The sequence below is a fragment of the Dunckerocampus dactyliophorus genome, chromosome 5, assembly GCF_027744805.1.
Source record: "Dunckerocampus dactyliophorus isolate RoL2022-P2 chromosome 5, RoL_Ddac_1.1, whole genome shotgun sequence".
In the NCBI taxonomy this organism is placed as follows: domain Eukaryota; kingdom Metazoa; phylum Chordata; class Actinopteri; order Syngnathiformes; family Syngnathidae; genus Dunckerocampus; species Dunckerocampus dactyliophorus.
This window is the reverse complement of record NC_072823.1, coordinates 852,889-876,950: the sequence shown is the minus strand read 5'-3', so window position 1 is coordinate 876,950 and position 24,062 is coordinate 852,889. Positions and strand designations below refer to the sequence as shown.

At 46.4% G+C, this 24,062-nt stretch overlaps 1 protein-coding gene across 2 annotated transcripts in view; it reads right to left on the bottom strand.

The window, feature by feature from the left end:
* Nucleotides 1–24,062, bottom strand: part of LOC129181220 (PDZ domain-containing RING finger protein 4-like) — a 70,646-nt gene that overhangs the window by 16,751 nt on the left and 29,833 nt on the right. Inside the window, exon 2 of one of the 2 annotated variants that reach the window (XM_054776086.1) lies at nucleotides 2,459–2,712. The exons of the other annotated variant lie outside the window; for it this stretch is intronic. Coding sequence (XP_054632061.1) covers nucleotides 2,459–2,712 — 254 coding nt within the window. The remainder of the gene's footprint in view (nucleotides 1–2,458; nucleotides 2,713–24,062) is intronic. 2 annotated transcript variants of the gene reach the window in all.

Here is a 24,062-nt window from a genome sequence, read left to right as displayed (position 1 = left end):
CGTGACACCTCATGGGCCTTCTTGCTTTCCTTGCTATCGCTGCCCACCACATTCTGGGGGAACTTTCTATTGGTGCAAAACCTTCATGTCTCAATCATCCTCCTCTTCATGCGAGGGCACATGCAGCCTGGATGCACCTCATTCGTACTTTATACATATCCTTACAAGTACTTACATGTACTTTATACACTTTATACTTATACTTGGTATACTTGATACTTATACTTGATATACTTTACACTTATACTTGATAAACTTTATACTTATAGTTGATATACTTTATACTTATACTTTGTACTTATACTTAGACTGTATACTTGTACTTTATATATTAGCATTGATAATCTTATTACTGGGGGGGCCAAAGTGCGGCCCAGGCCTATTTTTGATAGGACACAGCGTAACCTAAAATACCATCTTCCATTAAACAAGAACGTAAAAATCATCAGTCATTTTACAAGAATTAAGTTTCAAAAAATGAGGAGAAAAAAGTTCAAATTTTACAAGAATAACATCGTAATGTTACGAGGAAAAATAGCATCATTTATGAAGCATAACATTGAAATAACAAAAGTACACTTATGAGAAACAAACAAAACAACAAATAAAGTTTTGGAAAATTAGGTTCCTGAAAAACTTAAGTTAATGAAGTCAGAATTACAAGAGGAAAAAAGCCATTCAAGTTTCATGCAATAAAGTGTAAATACACTAAGTCCCCAACTTACGAACAACCGACTTGCGAACACTCGTAGCTACAAACACAAGCCGACTGGTCTACTTTTTTTAAAAATTGCCATATCTTGTCATTTAAATTTTTTCGGAATACAAAGGCGCTATTTTGTATGGTGCGCCATTCTGCCGCTACAAATTGTGGGTAGCAGCATCCCTCTCGCGCGATCTTTCTCAGTTCGCCGCTGACAACATCTCGGTGCACGCCGTTTGTACCCCATTCGATACTTTACAGAGACGTTCGTTATCCGTTATCGTGGCTGATAAAACGAGTGCAAGTGCTAGTAGTAGTGGCAGGAAACGTCAGGCAATTTCTATGAAAACGAGAAGACTTCTGTGAAGACTTCTGTACCAATGGCATCCGCTATCATTACAAAGAGGAGAAGCAAATGCATGGGAGAGATGGAAAAACCACTCCTCTTCAAAGGTAAATAACATTATGTCATTTTTATTATTGTTTTTTTAATTAATTATCCTCCTTTAATATTACTACTGCATCTAAAGTCATATTTACATACATGCACATATACTGTATATGTATACACGTACATGTAGTACCTATATCATTGGTCATACTACCTTTTGTTGGACTTAAGAACGATTCGACTGAAGAATGGTCGTCTGAAAAACCTCACATTGTAATGTGAAAAAGTCACACTTTTTACGAGCATAAACTTGTGATATCATGAGGAAGAATCAGATCATTTTAGTAGCACAGACTTGAAATATTACAGAAGCAATGTTATTTTACGAGAGTAACATCATAATATTACGAGGAAAAATCATTTTTCAAGCATGAAATTGAAATATTAAATAAAAAATAAAAAATATTAAAACTGATTAATACTAGGAGAAACACTTGACACATAAAGTTGTCACTTTTGGAAAATTAGGCTGTGGAAAAGTTATTATGTTATGAGAATAAAGGATAAACATGAAGAGAAAAAAGGTATTCTAAAAAGTTGCAATTTATGATAATTAGGTCGTAATATTTTGAGGACGAATATTATCATTTCAGTAGCATAGAGTTGAAATATTAGAGATGTTATTTTTCATGGTAATGCTTTCATTCATTAGAGCATGCAGACAAGTTACATGGATTCCAGAACATTCGTTCACTTCCTGTATTCCAAATGCGCTCTTGATGGTTGAAGATACATCAAATAGTAAGGTCATGTAACAATTTGGTAAAAAGTTGTAATATTCCAAGGAAAGTTGAAATATTTGGGAAAAAAACAGGCAAAATGTGAAAAAGAGTGAAGTTGATATGAATAATGTTGTTGTTCAGCTCCTGACAAAGCTGAGATGAAAAGTATATAACTTGTCTACATGTGTTGGACAAGCTGATAAGGAAGGCCAGCTCTGTCCCGGGGTGTCCTCTGGAGCAGGTGGAGGAGGTGGGCAAGAGGAGGATGACAAGCAAGCTGTCCTCCATGATGGACAAAGACTCCCACCCCCTCCAACACACACGACCTGCACTAAGGAGCTCCACAAGGGACAGGATGATACATGCAAAGGGTGTGGAGGAGAGGTCTTTCCTTTCTGGCACCTGTCAGACTCCATTACAAAATACAATAACCGTGCAATAAACTGTGCAATAAAACTGTGGCTTGACGATAAAGATAAGTTCCAATTTGTGTAGCTTGTCTGCATGTGATTGTGATTGTGATGTCGTGTCGTGCACATGTGTGGGCGTGAAGGAAGACGCTAATATTAAAAGGCCACCAACCTGTCGGACAGCAGGAGGGGGCAGATGTCGGGCACGGGCGGCGTGGAAGGCCGCAGCTTGGCCAGCGCCATGATGTGTTCAAAGGTGATGTCGGTCTGCGTGCTCACGTCCACCACATGAATTTCCTGAGGGGGGCCGTGGGGTCGGCCGCTGGGGGTCCGCCGGATGACCTGAACCGTGACGGGGTCCTTGGCGGGCAGGAAGGACTCCAGCGTCTCCTCATGGCTGGACTTGGACAGCTCTTTGCCGTTGACCTGAGGAACACCATGACCTTTGCTCATTGCAGGAACACAAGTATTGGGACATTCAGCACATTTCATCACACCAGGGGTGTCCTAACTTTTCCCTCCAGTGAGGGCCATGTAGTGAAACATGAAAGCTATTTTGTAAAGCCGAAAAAACACATCATTCATGTCAACTTCACATCTTTTTTTTCCTTTTTGCTTCTTTTTTCATTTTCCAAATATTTCCGCTTTATGCCCATCATATTTGGACTTGATTTTCAGATTATTATTATTATTATTATTATTATTGTTATTATTATTATTATTATTATTATTATTATTATTATTCACCCAACCTAAGGTTCCAAAATGATAACTTTGTTTTGCTTTGTTTTTTTCATAATATCACTTTAAAAACATATTTTTTCTTTCATATTCAAGTCATATCTTTAATATTAATATTTCAACTGCTAAAATATTGCTCCTCATAATATTACTACATTATTCTGGTAAAACTGCAACTTATTTCTCTTCATATTTTGACTTCAGTGCTGTAAAATGACTGCTGAGTTTTCTCTTTTTGCTGTTTTGCTGTTGTTGCTTTTTAGTTTTCTTGTTAAATTATATGTTCAGAATGTGCAATGGGCCAATAAAAAAAACAACTGTGGGCTTTGCACACTCTTTGCACACTCCTGGATTAACGGGACATGGGGCCGAAAGCAGAAGAAGAAGCGACTTCTTTTACTCGTCATGAAAGAAGCAGAATGTTGGTGCAGATTGAGAAGGATCTGCGCTCCAGCCGGTGCACAGAAAATCAAAGCACGGCTTGACTGAACAGCAAACATTTCCCAGGAAGAAACCTGACAGGACGATGCGCTGAAAAGATGCTTCAGCTGGCTGCTATACACGCAGTCGCTTGTTATCAAAGGTAGACATTACAGCTTCTTTTTACGCTTTTATATTGGACAAACACGTGGAAACATGAGATATGCAACACAAGGTATGACCACAAGTATCATAAGTAACTCGTATGCTTCCTTCAAACGTTCAGATACTAAAGGTATCATGATGGCCACAGTTTGACCCTGGAACAGATCAATTCTATTTCCATGAAGATGGGACCCCCTGAGAAAGAAGGCTTGCATATAAAATAAAAACAGTCGTGACCTTTGCTCGTGGTGATGTTGCGTTCATCACCTGAGGAGCACATCAACATAAAGTGTGTCACCACTGGACCAATATGGAGGCAAACATCCTCAAACAGCAGAATCCTTCACTATTTCTGCTACTTTTCAGGCACTCTGCACATTTTGGAAGCAGTACATGATGTTCTATATTTAAGAAACATGATCATCAGCTGGTCTCGTCGCGTACATGTCCTCCTTTCTCCTGCCGCTTGTATGCGGCCTGCAGCATAATCCAGGATGGGGGCTGGGGGGTTAGCAGACAAATAATGCGCCTGTGGTGGATGTCAGTCCTGCAGAAAAATCATCACGTTGCCCAGCTAGACCCACCCCCAGTCCCGCCCTGGCTCCTCCTGCAGGCTCCTCCTGCACCCTTCTTCATTGCTTTTCATGAGCGCCAGATGGAATAACTGCTCTCCAATCAACGCATGAATAACGAGCGGACTTAAGTCCTGCACTGTTGGATCCGACCTGGGACAGATGGGAAGCTGGGCTGGAGACTCCAGCTGTACCCACAGTGACACAGCTAAGGATGCATTTTCATGACAGCACATCTCCTCAAGTCATCTGTGATTTGCTTTAGAGTAGTCAGTGTACAGCAGGAGGGTTATCCTGTAAATATCTGGCAACACATGGAAGATCATCCTGTCCTGGTGGTGGTGACATCACAGGCTGGGGCTGCACGAGTGCTGCCAGCAGTTCATTTTGGGTGAAACGTGTACTGTGACATTGTGAAGCCGAGGATGACACCCCCCCCCTTTTTCCTCTTGAGTTTAATGAGGCATGCAGCATATCATGCATTGTCTTTCTGATCGTATTTGCAGATGAAAAACGATTTGTTCATAAATTGTCAATAGGGACTTTTGGCAGCATACTTGTAACTTGCCTTCAGCCAAGCATGGTGCAGCAATGCTGCCGGCACCGGGAAAACTGCAGTTCATTCAGGGTGAAATATGTCCAACACGTACTGATGACATTATGAAGCAAAGTGTGTGAATTACAGCTGCACATTGACTACTCTGAAGTATATACACATTTAGTTTCGTGTGTTTTATTGTCCCTTGAGAAGATACATGATGAAATAGTCATGGAAGTGTTCACCGACTAGAACGTCGAGTCCACTACTGGAACAAATCAATCAAATGTATTAAAGAGCAGCATCTCTTTAACGATGACTTTCTGTGAATGTACACCATTTTGAGCTTTTCCATTTGTTTGGCAAATGACGGAGCCCTTTAAACCCAAATAACAACATACACGTGCCCCCAGTAGCAGGGCTTACGGGCTTCAGCACCACGGAGAGCAACTATGCCACTTTCCACTGTCCATCAAACAAACAAAACAAAAACATTAGGCTTCATGCTCACTCCTAATAAAACAACACAAATTGAAAGCAGGTTAGCACTACAGAGAGCGACCGCATCATTTTGACATCCACCCATCCATCTGTCCATCCATCCATCCATCCATCCATCCATCCATCCATCCATCCATCCATCCATCCATCCATCCATCCATCCATCCATCCATCCATCCATCCATCCATCCATCCATCCATCCATCCACTGGTGTCCAGCCAATGGCAGGGCACATATAGACAAACACTCACATTCATACCTATGGACCATTTAGAGTCTCCAATGAAGCTAACATGCATGTTTTTGGAATGTGGGAGGAAACCGGAGTACCCAGACAACCCCCCCACACACGGGGAGAACATGCAAACTCCACACAGAAATGCCCAAGGGAGAATCCAACCCAGGTCTTCCCATCTCCAGACTGTGTGGCCAACATGCTAACCACTAGGCCACCGTGCGGCACCATTTTGACACCCTATTACAAATCTCTAGTACATCCAAGGCCCGGGTGTGGTGCCCGCACAGCCTCCCCGAAACTCCGCCCATGGTCCAGTCAATAAAGTTCTCCTGTTGGTGGACGTGCACCTCATGTTGTGCCCTGCGAGTGTCCTGCCTTCATAAACGCTTGCATGCAAAGTGAGTCTGTGTTCACGAGAGCAGCTGTTGCTTAACAGCAGCGTGAAGTATTCCGCATGTTATCCTAGCAGGAAGAAAAGACAGAGGGGGGAGGATGAAGGAGGCCCAGACATCTGCCGGCTGTTTGACTATCCAGCAGCTGCTGTGGCTTACTGGAAAGTCAGCAAGTAAGATGCAGCGATGCAACGTTAGCTTAGCTAACCTTAACTCAACTAAAAAAGAAATCTGGTTTACTGTAGACTTTGCAGACTTTTAGCACGCGTCACGTTCCTCAACACTTCAACCTCAAGTCATTAACCATCGTCTCTAAACTTCAGAACCAGCACCCCCAATCCCTCCTCCTCATCTCCGGTGACTTCAATCATGCTTCCCTGTCCTCTGCTCTTCCCACCTTCACCCAGTATGTCAAATGCCACACTAGAGACAATAAAACTTTGGACCTCCTGTATGCAAACATCAAGGATGCAAACCCCTCATCCCCCCACCCCTGCTGGGTCGTTCTGATCACAACCTCGTCCATCTCGTCACAGACTACGCTCCAGTAGTGAATAAACAACCCCCTGTGAAGAGGCCTGTGAAGCAGTGGTCTGAGGAGAGCAGTGCTAGGCTCAGAGACTGCTTCCAGACAACAGACTGGGAAGCGCTCTGTAGTCCCCATGGCAGTGATGTTGACAGCATGACACACTGCATCACCGACTATATAAACTTCTGTGTGGAGAACACTGTGCCCTCCAAGTTGGTGCAGTGTTTTCCCACCAACAAACCCTGGGTGACCTCTGAGATTAAGGCCCTGCTGAATAAGAAGAAGAGGGTCTTCAATTCGGGGGACAAGGAGGAGCTGTGCAGTCCAGAGGGAACTCCGGCACAAGATCAGGAAGGGGAAGGACTGCTACAGGAGGAAACTGGAGAAGCGGCTGGAGGAGAATAATGCCAGGGAAGTCTGGAGAGGCCTGCAGACCATCACAGGCCATGGTAAAGGAGTGGGGAGAGACCAAGCCAGTGGGGACAAGATCTGGGCAGATGAACTCAATCTGTTTTTCAACAGAATTGAGTCTGCCCTCCCTCCCTCCCCTACCAACTCACCACTCTTCACCCCCACATCCCCATCCCAGCCATCTTCTACCCCCCTCAACATAACTTATGATCAGGTGAGGAGTCAGCTGAAGAAGATCAAGGCAAGGAAGGCCCCGGGACCGGACGGCATCAGCCCTAGAATCCTCAAGGACTGTGCTGACCAGCTCTGTGGAGTTCTCAGGCACTTGTTCAATCTCAGCCTGAGGCTGGAGAAAGTCCCGGCCCTGTGGAAGACCTCCTGTGTGGTCCCGATCCCAAAGACACCGCGTCCCAAGGAGCCTAACCACTTCAGGCCTGTTGCCTTGACCTCTCACCTGATGAAGACCATGGAGAGGATTATCCTGCAGCACCTGCGACCCCTGGTGGGCACTCAGCTGGACCCCCTGCAGTTTGCTTACTGGCCTCGGATCGGAGTGGACGACGCAGTGATCTACCTGCTGCACAGATCACTGCTACACCTGGAGGACAGCGGGAGCGCTGTGAGGGTCATGTTTTTTGACTTCTCCAGTGCCTTCAACACCATCCAGCCGTCACTACTCAGAGTGAAGATGGAGAGTGTGGGAGTAGACCAACACCTGACTGCATGGGTTATAGACTACCTCACCAACAGACCACAGTATGTGAGGCTCCGTCACTGTGTGTCTGACATGGTACTCTGCAGCACAGGTGCCCCTCAGGGTACGGTGCTCTCCCCTTTCCTCTTCACCCTCTACACCTCGGACTTCACACACAACTCCACACAGTGTCACATCCAGAAGTTCTCCGATGACACAGCCATTGTTGGTTGTGTTTCAGAGGGGAATGATCTGGAATACAGGACGGTCATCAGGGACTTTGTCAGCTGGAGTGAGCTTAACCAGCTGCAGCTCAACACCAGCAAGACAAAGGAGATGATCATTAACTTCCAGAGGAAAACATCTCACTTCACACCGGTGAACATCCAGGGAGCGGACATAGAGTTGGTAGACAGCTACAAATTCCTGGGTGTTCACCTTTACAACAAACTGGACTGGTCCGTCAACACCCACGCCCTCTACAAGAAGGGCCAGAGTCGCCTCCACCTGCTGAGGAGACTGAGGTCCTTTGGTGTGCAGGACTCTCTTACGGACCTTCTATGACTCTGTGGTGTCCTCAGCCATCTTCTATGCTGTGGGCTGCTGGAGAGGGGGCAGCACGGACAGGGACAGGAGCAGGATCAATAGACTGATCAGGAGAGCGAGCTCTGTCCTGGACGGTCCTCTGGACTCCGTGGAGGAAGTGGGGGAGAGAAGGATGTTGGCTAAGCTGACATCCATCATGGACAACACCTCTCACCCGCTACATGACACTGTGGGTTCCCTTAGCAGCTCCTTCAGCAGCAGACTGTTACACCCACGGTGTAAGAAGGAGAGGTTCCGCAGGTCCTTCATACCGACCTCTGTCAGGCTCTACAACACCTGCACCACCTGAACCATGTTGTAGTCACGATGCTTTGCTTTACTTTACTTTACTGTTCTCTTTACTTGTCTTGCTTGCTTGCTGCTGTAACAAGTAAATTTCCCCGCTGTGGGATCAATAAAGTACATACAATACAATACAATACATTATGTTGCAAAGTTCAACAGTTTGCAGCCATGACGTTCATATTTGTGGTTTTTTTAATCATTTATTTTGCTGCAATGACACTTTTACTCTTTGAAGGACAAATAATACAATTGGATCAATTTCCCCAAAAATCCACTTCCATATCCCACCAGTCTTAAGGACAAACACTGTTCTGCTTTTTCTTTGGCTGTTTTATGATGTCACCAGAGCAAGGCATGGGAAGTGTGATGATGACCATAGAACCAGAAAGGACACTAACTGTGATGCAGCAGAGTCCGTGTCTCTGTCCTGGCTGCTCAGTACAAAATGGCCAATCCCACAATAATAATAATAAAAGAGATACAAGCGCCACCACCAAGGTATGATGATGGCCATAGAACAGTCATAGAACAATCTGCTTTTTAAAATGTAGATGTAAGTGTAGTTAGTGCACACGTGGAGGTAAGAAGGACTGGAACAACTCATGAAATATGATGACATCACTACTACCACATCACTACTATCAGTTTCGAGGGGGAGGAGCCAACTGGCGTGGCCCAGCAAGGTGCACTGTATTCAGGTACACTCTCTGAGCTGCCAGTGTGACACCACGGAGGTCTCTGGCAAATCTTTGGTACTTTTCTAACGTTTCAGGTGGCTGATAAGGTTTCTTGTGTACTCGATTTTCCCCCTCATCGCGGAGCATTTGGTACAACTAGCACGCGAAATATCTTCCTCAGAAAGTGAATGTTTGTTTCCAAGTGAGCTCAGGGGAAGTTACCACGGGCCGTTAGCGTCACAGGCAGGAGAAAAAAGGAGCGTTTGATTTGCTGGGTAATGCGGAGCGGTTATTTTGAATCATTTTTAATGGTATTGGATTTATCGGTATGGCCCAATAATTATCACGCACCCCTAGCTTCCATGAATCCCTGCGGGAATGCTGGAGTATGTTCCACATGAAAGCTTCCAGGTAGGAGTCCTTCAGCTCCAAAGCAGGTCCGCTTTATCTCTGACGATGTTGATGCGAGGCTCTTTCCCTTTTGGGCGCCACGATGCGCCGCCGCTGCCAGCTGGCGAAGGCTCGCTGATGTATGTGATTGATGGACTTATTCAACACAGCGCCCCCCCAGGCGGAAGACTCAGCGAGTCCATTAGCTTTTAATGCTTTGTCAATGAACTGCATATATTTCTTGACAGCGTGGAATACTAATTAATTGTTTTCCATTTCCAGGCACGTGCAGGAGCATCGCTGCAGCGTTTATGGATTAAAAAAGAATCAGCAAGATTATTGTTAGAGTGAAACAAGGTGACAGTAGAAGCTTCAATGACCTTGCCATTGCTGCTTCATACTTTGCAATATACTCTACATACGTTACACACACTGTGTGTGTGTGCGTGTGTGTGCGTGTGTGTGTGTGTGAGCACCTGCTGTGCGAGTGGCGGCCTGCCGGGTGCTAAGTGTACGCAAGCAGATGGAGGAAGTGGGACATGTAGGTCACGCGGCCTCGGGAGTGTGGCGCTTCCAAGCAGCCATTACACGCTCGCGCCGTCTCTTTGTCTTTTTAGGGGGGGAAAACTGGGCAACACGACCCCGCAGCGTAGCGGCCTGCACAGCGGTGCCCTCACAGGAGGCGGGAAGATGAGGAGCAGCGAAAGAGGAGGAGGACGTACAGGAGCAGCGCTGTGCACTGGAGAGTAATACTAGAAAGTACACATACAGTATAAGCATGGTTTATCATGTACTTAGAGTATGTATCACCACTTTAGGAGTTAGCTTCCCCAAGCTGCAAGAATCCGTCTGCACGTTTCATCATTTAGTAATCACAAGGTTGGAGTGTTGTTTGTTCTTATTGTTGCTTATGGCATTTATTTTGATTCTTGTGTTGAAATAATGTTATACTAAAAAATGTTGTTAATATTATAGTAAAAAAAATGTTTTTTTCTGCACACGGAAATTCATGTTAACAAAAACAAACATTAAGCATTCATAAAGTTCTAATTTTTTAACAAACACTGGAAAACACTCATAGAAATATGTCCAGTAAACACACGCACATTTAACCCCCGATTATGAGCGTACTACACGTGCAGATGTACAGTATTTCTTAAGAAAGTATTTGCATGTAAATATGCAAGATGATAGCCAGTGGCTGAGTTCCATGGTTGGTCCCTGAGGGCGCGTGGATGTTGGCTGATCATTTTTATACACCGGCATGAATTCTTCCAATGATAAGAAAATGACTCATACCGGGATAAATGATATCATTTCAAACTTGAAAGGCAGAGTTGATGAGGTGCTTTTCCTGTAATGATGCATTGGTGCTTCACGTGCACCACCAGCGCGGTCCCGCAGTGGCGGAGAAAGCTGAGCAAACAACAAAAGAGAGAAAATGATAATGGCTGAAGGCGGACGGAAGGCAGAGACTGTAGACCGGGGGTGGGCACACTACGGCCCGGGGGCCACATCCGGCCCACCAAGCATTTGCATCCGGCCCGCCAGTTGCTTCCAAAGTATTTCATTGAAATTTTTAACACACAAGCTGGCAACATGACTTGCAAGAGGTCAGAGTCAGCCAACCTGAGACAACCTTTTGATGGTTTAAGAAGCTTTGCACATGCAACGACTGCACCTCACCCACGGTGCCAAACAAACACAAGTCAACCTTTGCCACCACGTCTTTATTCATGAACATCCGTATTCAGTCCAAAAAATAAGAAAATGTAACATTCTATTTCATGCTTTGATGTGGTCTGATGTTTAAAGTGCTCCTGAAAAGCACAAATAGCAGATTGTATGATGCTTTTACATATAAAATAAAACAAATAACATCCAGGTGGACTATAAGCTTAAGCTACTGTGTGTGTATCAAATATATACTGTACTTGTTAACTCAATGCAGCCTGTTTGCCCGACCCTGCTGCAGACGAAGAAAGTGTTGCTAAAGGTGGAAGCACCTCTGTAACATGTGGGTGCTTTGGTTCGGCTCGAGCAGATATCTGTGGTACAGACATGTGCAGTAGCCGAGCAACTCAAGCGTATATTAGCCTCACCATCCGCTACACAAACAGCGACTTCTTCTACTACAAAAGCAGACCTGACTCTTAAATATTTTCCCTGATTGAAAACATCCAAAAACTTCCCTCCTTTTTTGGGGGGGAGGGCTGTCTTACCGTTATCTATTATGTGTTATCCTGACCATCACAGAAAACACGACATGGAATCCAGGAAGTGAACAACATGTACTGTACTAGATGTGGAATGGATGGGGGGTAGGATTAAATAAGCTTTGCTTCTTCCTACTCCTTTTGGACATGTGGAAGTGTGAAATAATGATTCATGAGATGTATTCCATTGGAACCTTCATGGTCAAATAAACCAAACCAAACCAAACCAAACCAAATCCTTGTTGATGGAATCCACAGTCTGCGGTACAGATTTACTAGCCAATGAAAATGACTCAGCGCACACACTGAAGTGCTCACACGACAACTTCGCATCCCTAAGTGCGTCACACAAAGATGTTTTTGTGTTGTTATTGTTGGAAGATTTCATGTGGGAAATTGCATCCTATAGATAGGCAGCAAAGAGGACAAAAGGAGGTGGGGGTGGGTGTGTGTGTGTGAACCCGCGTCTCACATGAAAGCTTTTTACGCGGTGGTGCTGCCACTCACGTAGCGCCGTCTACGCCGACGATAAACAAGATGAATACTTTGGGGAGCCCGCCTGGCAAAACACAAAGCTTCCCCATTTGGCTTCGCCGTCGTCTCGCTTTTGTTTTCTCCCAGCTGAGTGGAATGTCTGCCTCTTCAAAGGCACATTTCCTGTCACGCCTTCAACTCGACATGAAAAATATTCCATACGTTGTTCCTTCCATCAACAAATTATATTCGCTAACGCTAACTCCAAACACTGGGATGCATCTTTTCCGTCTCTCCCTGCTTTGTTTCCACTTCACACTCAAATGTCAGATTTTAATAAAAGGTGTCAGGATGAAAGACGGGCCGCTGGCGCTTATGATGGCATAAATCACTCTACCAGCGTGAAAGCAAGAGAGCGAGGAACATGCCACTGGGGGAGACCCGACAAACCCCTTTGACATCTCTCCACAAACCAATATATGTGCCCCACTTGAACCCCTCCAAGCACATAAAACACCCTCCCACGGGGCGTCTGGCTTCTTTTCACTTTTAAAGTCTCTGCTGCCACCGCTTTAAACCAGCAGGAGATTTGATGAATTCTGCCAATGTTCTTCCCTGAGCAGCAATCTATCTGGGTTACAACGTTTAGCTTAGCTTTTACTGTCCAATCCCGCCCAGCAAGGACGGCTGTTACGAAAGGAGCCCATTTATTCTCCATATCAAAAGCGTCAGGCGGCATGTTGACTCTAAACAAGTGGCAACACCCGCTGGCACTGCAGGTCATCCTTCTCATACTCATGGAAGCTGCAAGCGCTTCTCCAGTAGAATATGGACGCCACCAGTGAATATCAGAGCCTTGACAGGGTAGCTGCCGTCCAAAAACGCATAAAGCCATCTTGTCAAGCTTTAAAGGAAGAATGCACTTTTTTTGCAATCATGCCCATCATCCACAATCCTTATGTGAGACGTGAACACACCACCCTCTTTTCTGTGCCTTCTAAAGATATAAAAACAGATAAAAAGAGGCAGCTAAGAATGAACGTCATGGGCAGCACCAACAAGGCTCCATTTGCATCATGTGAGCTGCACATAAAGCACATTGGGCCTCATTCACGAACATCTTCTTAAAAGTCTTCTTAAGAAGTGTACTTAAGAAGGCGCGGGTTGGAAACTGCGCCACATTCACGACACGTTCTTAAGTAGGGATAATCGTTGGCACCGGTGTTCTTAGGTTGATGAAGCCCTAATTTGCATAGGTCACCGCCTATTATTTCCTATACAAGGTCAAAAATGTGCCGTGCGCAACCGGCAGCTGGAGGCGGAGATGGCAACGCGCAAGGGCAAGACTGAGGAGCAGCTGGACAACAAACAGAAGAAAACGTTCAATTCTACTGAAATAGAGGTGCTTTTACAAGGAGTGAGCGAACACAAGACCACCTTATTTTCACGTGTATCCACCGGTCATCAGGCCATCCAAAAAGAGTCGGCATGGAGCACCATTGCAGGAAACATAAATGCCGTTTCCACGGAGAAACGCACCACCGCAGAGGTTAAAAAGAAGTGTTTTGACTTAAAATAGACTAAAAAAAAAGATTGGACTGCACCGGAGGGATCTGGAGGAAACGGGAGGCGGGCCATCAATCAGAAACCAAACCATTTCGGAAACTCTAGAAAATATTTACACAATCATGATGGAAAAATAAAGTCAAAATACATAGTTTGTGTGTGACAATGTATTTTTTCTGTGGTTACATTTGATTAGACGCTGCCTAATTAATACAGCAGCCCCGTGCTCTGGCTCAAGACGTGGCTGGGGGCGCATGGCGTTATCTGGGGGTGCTACGTGCGCAATAGACACACCACGTTTCATTGCGATGTTATTCTGATGATCCTGCACACCTGCAAGAACAGAGAGGGAAGCCTGAAGCCTGAAGCAAATAAATCTAATGGTCCCTTTACATTCTCTCTCTGTGCAGCGCACGTCCAGCCAGCTACTTTTTTTTGATGAATTGGGATTTGAATATATATTTATCCATGGAGTATATTTTACTTGTTTTGATGATAAATAATTGTTGGGATATTTTATTTGCACTAAATTTTTTGGGATCAGGTTGCAAAATCCATCATGAGGGCGATTGCCATTGAAAGTGCAAGCTTTGCTTGTGCGTAAGAGTCCTCCTGAGCGTTCGTAGAATTTGTTCTTAGATCTAAGAACTGGGAGTTAAGAACACGTTTCGTGAATGCCAAAAATCTTCGTAAGAAGGCTTTAAGAACAGATTTGTGCGTAAGAACGTTTCGTGAATGAGGCCCATTGTTACGCCCAAGAACTACCTTACCGGAGTAGTGACACCTCACCACACCACAGCTACTCACTTCACCACACACTCGCTCACAATGCCAGCGTTTGAGCGTCTCTTCTTTCAAAAGGTGGCGAACAAATGAAGAAGATGATAGATTTTTCTCATGTTTGGTGCTCATGCAGGCTCTAGGGACACACATTAGCACTACAGCATCTTTAAAAAGTCACTTTTGCATCATAGGAGACCTTGAAGCAAACATCCTTTACAAGCAAGGAGTTTTTGATGTGGAGCAATAATTCCTAAACTTTGAACATGGCTGGAAATGACACTGAACATTTAAACCAGGGGCGTCCAAAGTGCGGCCCAGGCCTTGGCTTGTTGGTACAATCACATCAATTCAGGATTAATGACATATGAGATGAGTAGATGGGACATTAATGTGCTTTGTCAGCTATAACACAAAGCTAAGACGGTTTGCATAAATTGACCAACATCGGATTACTTTAAGCATTTTTAATGCACAAAATGGATTAAAGTGCCCCTGCACACTTCAATGTTTATATCTAAAAAGTTTGATTTGCCCCTACCCAGGGGCTGGGTCGCAGGGGCAGCAGTCTCAGTAGGGAAGCTCAGACTTCCTGGTGTCCGGCCACGTCTTCCAGCTCCACCAAGACACCAAGACATTCCCTGGCCAGCGTGTCCTAGGTCTGCTCCCTGTCCTAGGCCTCCTCCCAGCCGGGCATGCCCGGAACACCTCACCAGGGAGGTGTCCAGACTAGATGCCCGAGCCCCCTCAACTGGCTCCTCTCCATGTCAAGGAGCAGCGGCTCTACTCTGAGCCCCTCCCCCATCTCTTAGGGGGAGTCCAGCTACCCTACGGAGAAAACTCATTTCAGCCGCTTGTATCCACCATCTCCTTTTTACGGTCACAACCCAAAGCTCATGACCATAGGTGAGGGTGGGAACATAGGTGGGGGGTAAAGTGAGAGCTTTGCCTTCCGGCTCAGCTCTCTCTTCACCACGATGGTCCGGTATAGCAACCTCACACTCCAACCTTCCCTCACTTGTGAACAAGACCCCGAGATACTTGAACACCCCACCTGGGGCAGGGCCTCATTCCCAACCCCCCCTTTTCCCACTGAGAACCAAGGCCTCACATTTGGAGGTGCTGATCTCATCCCAGAAGCTTCTCAGATGCAAACCCCCCCAGTAAACACTGAGGGTCACAGCCCCATGAGGCCATCAGGACCACATCGTCTGCAGATAGCAGAGATGAGATCCTAACGAAAGCATTTATGTTTCATCAAAACTACCAAGTAAAAAGAGGACATGTTGACGTTTTCAGCCTCCAAATATACTAAAAGATTGTTATTGTCGTGTTGGATATCATTGAAATTCATGCGCAGTGTCTGAGCCCCTCCCAGCGTGGGTGTATTGCAGCATGAGTATGCCAATTTGGCACTGCCATTTTTCTGTTCCAAGAAAGCACCCAGAAAATGTTGTTTATTTGTTTCAATGCGCCTTTAAATCCCTCGGGTGCCCTCTCCTCCTCCTTCCACATCCTTTCCTTGGCGCCATTACCCATCATACCTTGGCTTGTACGCTGTGGCGCCAGAACAGCTGTCACTCCTCCCTGCCAAGATATTCTCTTCTGTCCACTCCGTCCAAACAGTGACCTGCTCCTGTTCCGGAACCGGGACAGGTGTGGGCGCCTGGCATCTGTGCGAGGCTCCAAAGATTTGGTTGAGCAGCTGATTACATTTTAAATTTGGCCTTGCAGCAGCAGGAATAAAGGCTGCTTCTACCAACACTCACTTAGTGCACAAGGCACACATCCACCTTGGATTCAAGAGACAAATGCAAGTAAATGAGGGGACCCTGGCTTCAACAATGCTCGAGCACAGGGATCCTCACCTGGTGGGTTGGACTATTCGCTTGCTCTGCCGCCATGACATGCGTGCCTTGGCAGCGTAACCGGTGCAACCAGTTTCTTTATATTTGACAAGTTGGAGTTGAACAAATTGTGCAGTTTGGGCCGCCAATTGTCATTGAAGGCCATGTTGGATCCTGCAGCCAAAGCAGCTGCAAGCACTGCTTTCTCAGACCACCTTGTCATCGCATATGCTCCCTACTAAGGGTTCCTTCGACAGCGCCAACACACACATGCAACTAGCACGCTACCATCACCCTGGCATGCACTCACCACCCCCTTCCCCAATAAGCCACCTCTACACTAGTTGAAATCTACCATCAATTCCAGACTATAAGCCCTACTTTTGTCACACGCTTTGAACCCTGCAGCTCAAACCAGGATGCGGCTAATTCTGTCACGTTCTCGGTGTGGTTTGGACCCCAATATGCAGAGACGAAGCCACGGAGTGCAAAAAGTAAGGGTACTTTAATTATAGAAGCAGGAGAAACAAAAGGCGACATAGGAAAGGCTCTGTGACAAAGGTGCAAGTAGTACAGGTAAGTAAATTGTTTAAGTTACCGCACTGACTTGGAGACGAGAAGCATGGATAACAAAGACAATAATAATGAACCAGCGCCGCACATTCGAACGCACTGGCCTTTTATCTGCCATTAATGTTAATTGGCCGCAGGTGCGCGGCCACCAGGCGAGAAGCGGCTGCCTCTTCCGCCCCGGAGAAGGCACAGCCCGCCAAAATAAGAGCGCAGGACAGGGAACACTCGTTCCCGTCCTGCAGAACGTCACAGTATCCCCCCCCCACAAAACGGATACCAGACGTTTCAAATGTTCAAGAAATCCAGGGTGGGTGGAGGGAGGCTCGGCGGAGGGTCGCTGGGCTTGAACGCCCCCCACCATGGGACGAACGGCAAAGCCGGGCCAGCCTCCCCACCGCCGGCGAGAAGGTGTCCGGTGGCAACGATGGGTCGTACGATGGTACAGCCGGCGAGCGTGGCAGGCGAGGGAGTCCCATGAGAGGCGTATGGGGCGGCTGGCTCCGCGGCGACGAGGTGGGAGGCGGCCAGGGCGGCCGGCTCCGCGGCGACGAGGTGGGAGGCGGCCAGGGCGGCCGGCTCCGCGGCGACGAGGTGGGAGGCGGCCAGGGCGGCCGGCTCCGCGGCGATGAAGTGGGGGGCGGCCGGGTCCGTGTGATGGCTTGGTCTCGGCCGGAGGCGAAGGCGGAGCCACGGAGGACGAAGGCTTGCTCTCAGCTGGAGAAACAGCTGCGGAGGACGGAGGCTTACTTTCTGCCGCAGGTGGAGCCAGAACCAGAGGTGATCCCACCTCGGCCCCGCGTGGAAGAATAGCGGGCACCGGAGGTGGCCTGACCTCGGTCTGGCGAACTGTCGTCCCTGCGGCCCGCTCCGGAAGCAGCTGTGCGGCTGAGAGTGCACCGCCGACCATAGCCCCCCCCTCAAGGGACGGATTCCAGACGTCCGTAAGAGAGCCAGAAGGGTGGAGAGGGGGCTGGAGGTGGGCCTTTTATCCGACCACCTGGTTGCGCTGAGCAATGCGGGTCCTCAACTCCCGGAGGCGCTCCATGATCCCTCCGGGTGCCTCGTAGTCCCGCAGTCTACGCTCGTGCCGAGCGGTGATCTCGCGAAGACTGCGGAGCACAGTCTCTGCGGGGGTCAGTTCTGGCTGGTTCATTCTGTCACGTTCTCGGTGTGGATTGGACCCCAATATGCAGAGACGAAGCCACGGAGTGCAAAAAGTAAGGGTACTTTAATTATAGAAGCAGGAGAAACAAAAGGCGACAGAGGAAAGGCTCTGTGACAAAGGTGCAAGTAGTACAGGTAAGTAAATTGTTTAAGTTACCGCACTGACTTGGAGACGAGAAGCATGGATAACAAAGACAATAATAATGAACCAGCGCCGCACATTCGAACGCACTGGCCTTTTATCTGCCATTAATGTTAATTGGCCGCAGGTGCGCGGCCACCAGGCGAGAAGCGGCTGCCTCTTCCGCCCCGGAGAAGGCACAGCCCGCCAAAATAAGAGCGCAGGACAGGGAACACTCGTTCCCGTCCTGCAGAACGTCACAAATTCATGGCTACAAGAACTACACTTCCCATGATGCTTACAACGCAGATTCAAAAGTAGTGAATTGGAGTAGCAAAATAGATGCTAATATCACCTCTTGAAGTTTTATGCAGAAGTGGTGTTTTGATCTGACAAATCTTAAATAAGTTTGATCAATGGATGGATGGATGGATAGATAGATGGTGGATGGATGAATGGAAGGATGGATGAATGGATGATAGATGGATGCTGGATGGATAGATGTGGATGGATGAATGGAAGGATGGATGGATGGTAGATGGATGCTGGATGGATAGATGGTGGATGGATGAATGAAAGGATGGATGGATGGTAGATGGATCCTGGATGGATAGATGGTGGATGGATGAATGGAAGGATGGATGGATGGTAGATGGATGCTGGATGGATAGATGGTGGATGGATGAATGGAAGGATGGATGGATGGTAGATGGATGCTGGATGGATAGATGGTGGATGGATGAATGGAAGGATGGATGGATGGTAGATGGATGCTGGATGGATAGATGGTGGATGGATGAATGGAAGGATGGATGGATGATAGATGGATGCTGGATGGATAGATGGTGGATGGATGAATGGAAGGATGGATGGATGATAGATGGATGCTGGACGGATAGATGGATGAATGGAAGGATGGATGGATGGATGATAGATGGATGCTGGATGGATAGATGGTGGATGGATGAATGGAAGGATGGATGGATGGATGATAGATGGATGGAAGGATGGATGGATGGTGGATGGATGGCATGCTAGCTTATGTATGCCTTTAGTGTAGAAAGGTTCCCAGAGCACAAAGAGCCATTTCTTCAATAGCAATCAATGAGAAAAAGCGGAGCCTTCCAGATTGTTGACGCTCCAGTCATTGCATCTCTACATCTCTACCTCTCATTCTCCTTTTGCTCATCATTTCTTCCAGCTGTGTAATCAGGACACAGCATGAAGCACTCAGTTGCCTACGATTTCCTCTTTCCTTCTCTTTGTTTATTGACTGTGGCGGTCTGAAAAGAGGAGAGTGAGATTCAAGTGTGTTGAGAGGAAAAAAAGCAACAGCCACTCCGGCAAGCTCTCCTATTGCAGATGCGTTTCCTCCATCCACCCCACAGGGCACCTGGAGGCAGATTGATTACGCTTGTGATTACTCTTTGAAGATATCGTCTTGGCTTTTAATCGTGCATTGTGCCACCGCTTGTTACAAGGAGACCATTGGTGACAGCAGCTTCATCAAAGTCTACTTGGGAAGTTTGGATCTTTAAAAGCACTTTACTGTCTCGCTTTTTATGATCAGTCTGGCAAAGACTTGTTTGAAGGCTGTCTTCTAAACTCCCGAACACAAAGCGTTGATGCATCAATGTGGAAAGGGGACATGTGACCACTGTTTTATGCTTGTGAACTCAGCAGGGATGCGACTCATGATGACCCTGGACTTGAAAACATCCAAAATACGAGCAAACTTTGCCAGTACGGCAAACAAAGCTCCGTCCGCCACCATTTCCCCGATGGCCCACCGACCTACATGCCTGATAGAACGTAATTAGAACGCAAACATGCAAACTGGGTTGAATTGTAGATGCCACTGTCTGCAGAGTAAGCACATCTTGCTGCATATTCGCCAGATGTTACAATTTGGACGATTTGTGAAAAGCAAACAGTAAGTTATTCCACTTTCAACCTGCAATTTCAAACACTTCCAGTGGTCATACGTAAATCAACTCCTTCAGGGGGAATTATCTTATCAGTACCAAATTTGAGACTGCTCCACTAAACAAATGGGCGGTGCTAAATAAATGTACAATAATGCCAGGCGGGCAGTGGGCAACCAGCTCTCCTCCTCCGTGGCGACATCACTGTGGCTGGAATTTAACCCTATCCACCCTGACCCTAACCCTCCCAATCCCCTAACCCCAAACCTAACACACCCTGACACTAACCCTAACCCTAACCCCAACCCCTAACCCTAACCCACCCTGACACTAACCCTCACCCTTAAAAAAAAAAACCTTACTTTTCCAAATTTGGGTCATCCTTGTTGGGTTTTTGGTAGGGATGCTCCGATCAATCGACCACGGATCAATATTGGCCGATTACTGTAAAAAACATGTGATCGGCACATGTCGATAGATGCCTTTCAAAGCCGATCACAAAAAACGATTGCCGTGCGTCAGCAAAGCACACATGCGTGCTGTGACACGTAAGGTTGCCAACACCCGTGTTGGAGTGACAAGGGACGCGTTTTGTCCTGCATTTGACTTTTCAGTAGCAGATTCTAGGCCTGGTGGTGACATCAAATAAATGAAATGGATTTCATTCCCTAATATTGTTGTTAGAATCAACACTGGTCTATAAAACCTCATGGCTGCAGTTTAACAGCTTGACACAGACTACAGAAATCCATGCCAGCATGTTTGATCACTACCTTATCAAACCTTGCATCTTTCTTCACACGCATTGCCTAGTCGTCACTAGCGGCAGTTAGTGACTCTAGCTAGCTAGAGTTATCCGCCTAGCTTCTGGTCTTCGGACTCCAAATGTGACTTTTTAGCACAGTGACATTTACAGTAGTTCTTCAGACGGTTAGTTGGGAGCTGGTTTTTGTCCCAAGGGGAAGTGGATAACATGTTCATGTGGTACGTGCTACTGAACAATTTAGCTGCCTTGTTGTCATGACACTAATGATGTCTTGTCCTCCAAAAACTATTTGTGTGTGTGTGCTTGTTTAATGGTGACACCATCACAGGGGTCTCCTAGCTTGCCAGCTGATTCTAGGTAGCTCACCACAAGAATGTTTGCTTCAACTCTTAGTAGTTTTTTATGAGAAGTGCTGAATTCAGGCTCGATGCCTTTATATAATGACAAATGAGCACAAAATAGCATCAAGACAATGTTCACACTGTTTGAGTGGTAACTAAAGTACTGTACAATTGAAATGTCCGAGGTGGGGTCGCAGGGACAGCAGCCTAAGCGGGGAAGCCACTTGGTCCAGCTCTTCCGGTGCCTCCCAAGGTGTTCCCAGGCTAGTTGAGAGACATGGTCTCTCCAATGTGTCCTGGCTCTTCCCAGAGGCTGTGCCGATGTACAGTGTATAGCAGGTAATAATAATACATAATACATGTTGCATAGTTGTATTAGTGTGGCAGGCTTCAGTGTTACATGCTTATAAACAGGCATCAAGTATCATATCTGAGTTATAGTAGCAATCATATCATTTAGGTATGAATTGGGGGTGCGAGGAAATAAGCTTGTCTTCCCCCCCATCCTTTTCAAGCCAATTTATTTTCTGTTTATACGTGTAATTTGACTACTTTGTGTATATCTGCCGTATATGTATACGTGTTTTCTTTTCTTTTTTGTTTGCTGTGCCCAAGTGGGTGCAATGGGTAAGTGCTAATGTATCCATCAGTCGCTATCGGCCGATCTCACTCATGAATGATCGGTATCGGAATCGGAAGCATGAAACCCAGATTGGAGCATCCTAGCTTTTGGTTGTTGGTTTGTTCACTGGTCAGTCATTGTGTCATTTACTATAAACTACTGTATAACCTGGCCAGTACTACTACTAAACTATGGAACACATAAAACACCTCACCCCGCTCTGTAGCTGGGGGTGTTGGGGCGTCCTGACTGACCTCTCAATTGGCTGCACGTGCCTCCACGCCTGCTGCTGACCCAAGCAGGCGGCGGGGGTGGGGGGGTTGATGGTGTGGAGTTGTTTAAATAGCGTGTGTGCTTTTTTAATTGCGTCATCTGAGAATGTACGTACCGTATAAAAAGTGCTGTTGTCCCACATCCCTCCGGGCCACCATGAGGGCAACATCCCAGGAACCATCTGCCACCTGTGCCAGCCCTCATGTGAAACCTCATGGGATTATTTACGAGGAAATTAACAAGGATTAGTGGAATTAACAAGGACTTTTTTGTGCATATCTTGCAGCCTGGCTCTCAGCACTTTAAAAGGTGGTCCACTGTAGCATATGGATGGCTCCATTAGTCCTCACAATGCTGATTGGCACATCTGCACCCACCTCCCCTTAACCAATTTGCAGCTATCAGCAAGGAGCCCACCCCCCACAATTGCTGCCTTTACGCTAATTTGATTCCCTCCTCCAACATTAAAACGCCGTCCAAGATGGCAAAAGTAGATTTTAAAGCGCAGAGATGAACTGAGCATCCCCTCCACTAACCCCCCCTTCCCCCCATACCCCATGTACCACTAACCCTGCACTCACTTATTAACTTGGAACTCCCCAACCAGTTGACACCCGCCATAAGATTTCCTCAACGTCCCAACGCTGCCATTCTCCTCTTTGATTGTAGCGACTGTCAACTCCTCCTGTTATGCAAAAGTGAGATCTTAATGATGCTGTAAGGGTGCTATGCCAGCCTACACGTGGGGCACCAAACCTCATCTATCACCTCTCACTTGTTTGCTGCACTTTTGAGAAAAGAGGCGTTTTTTTAGTCACATAAAAACCTCCTTCCTCACGGCTAGAGTACAATCATGCATACCATCACAACCTTATATTTGTATTTGACTTCATTTAGCCATTTTATGCTTGACGATGCTTCATTTAGCTCCAAAATAAATACTACTTGCTTCAATATGCAGATTTTTAAATAATTGGCTCAATAATGACTTTTTAAAACAGTTTATTAAAACATTTTAATTGCTCCTCATTCAAACTCTCATTTGTCCGTGGCCCATATGTCAACAGTGTGTAAAGTACACAATAATAATAAAAATAATAACAATGGATTACATTTAGTAGCGCTTTTCAAGGCACCCAAGGTGCTTCTCAATGAAGTGAAGCCATTATTCAGTCACACACTGGTGGTGGTATGCTACATCTCTAGTCACAGCTGCCCTGGGGTAGTCTGACGGAAACATGACTGCCAGTTTGCGCCTACGGCCTGTCCGACCGCCACCAAACATTCATTCACGTTCTCACATTTCTGGACGACCTGCTCTACCTCCTAAGCCACTGCTGCCCATCAATAGTGCATCTTGTTGTGTCATGCCCTGTGGTCTTGCCCATGTGACATCTGTCTATTTTTGTTCCCTTTTCATGCCTCAGTTCCCGTCTTGTATCCTAATTTTGTACTGACTTCCTGTTTTGCTCCGTTCTGTGTTCTTCTGTTATGCTTTTCTCTCGCGCCTGCTGCTAACTTGGTTACCTCCTGTTTAGTTCAGGTGTGTGCTGGAGCATTGTTAATGTCATATGTCACTGCTCTGTGTTGGACGCTAGCATTTACAATAAAAAAGACATTATACCTGCAATTGGGTCTCATCTCTTGCATCCTGAGGGCACCGCCTAAACACCAACAGGCCAAGACGTGACATCAGCACGCGCACACGCACAGGCGTGGACAAATACAGATCATTAGCATTAAAGCTGCACACCCAAAACGGTGCATTCCCAGTTGGGCTTACCAAAACCACTTTCCCTCTTTCGTGCTCAGCTTCTAAAACCTGGCGCTCATCCTCCATATGGTCAGGCTAAAAAAGATAATGTTCTGGATGCTCATTTGTCCAAAAGTAGTAATCGGCGGTGGCTCTCACAAAGACTGCCATGATTAGTAGCAGCAAACTGACACG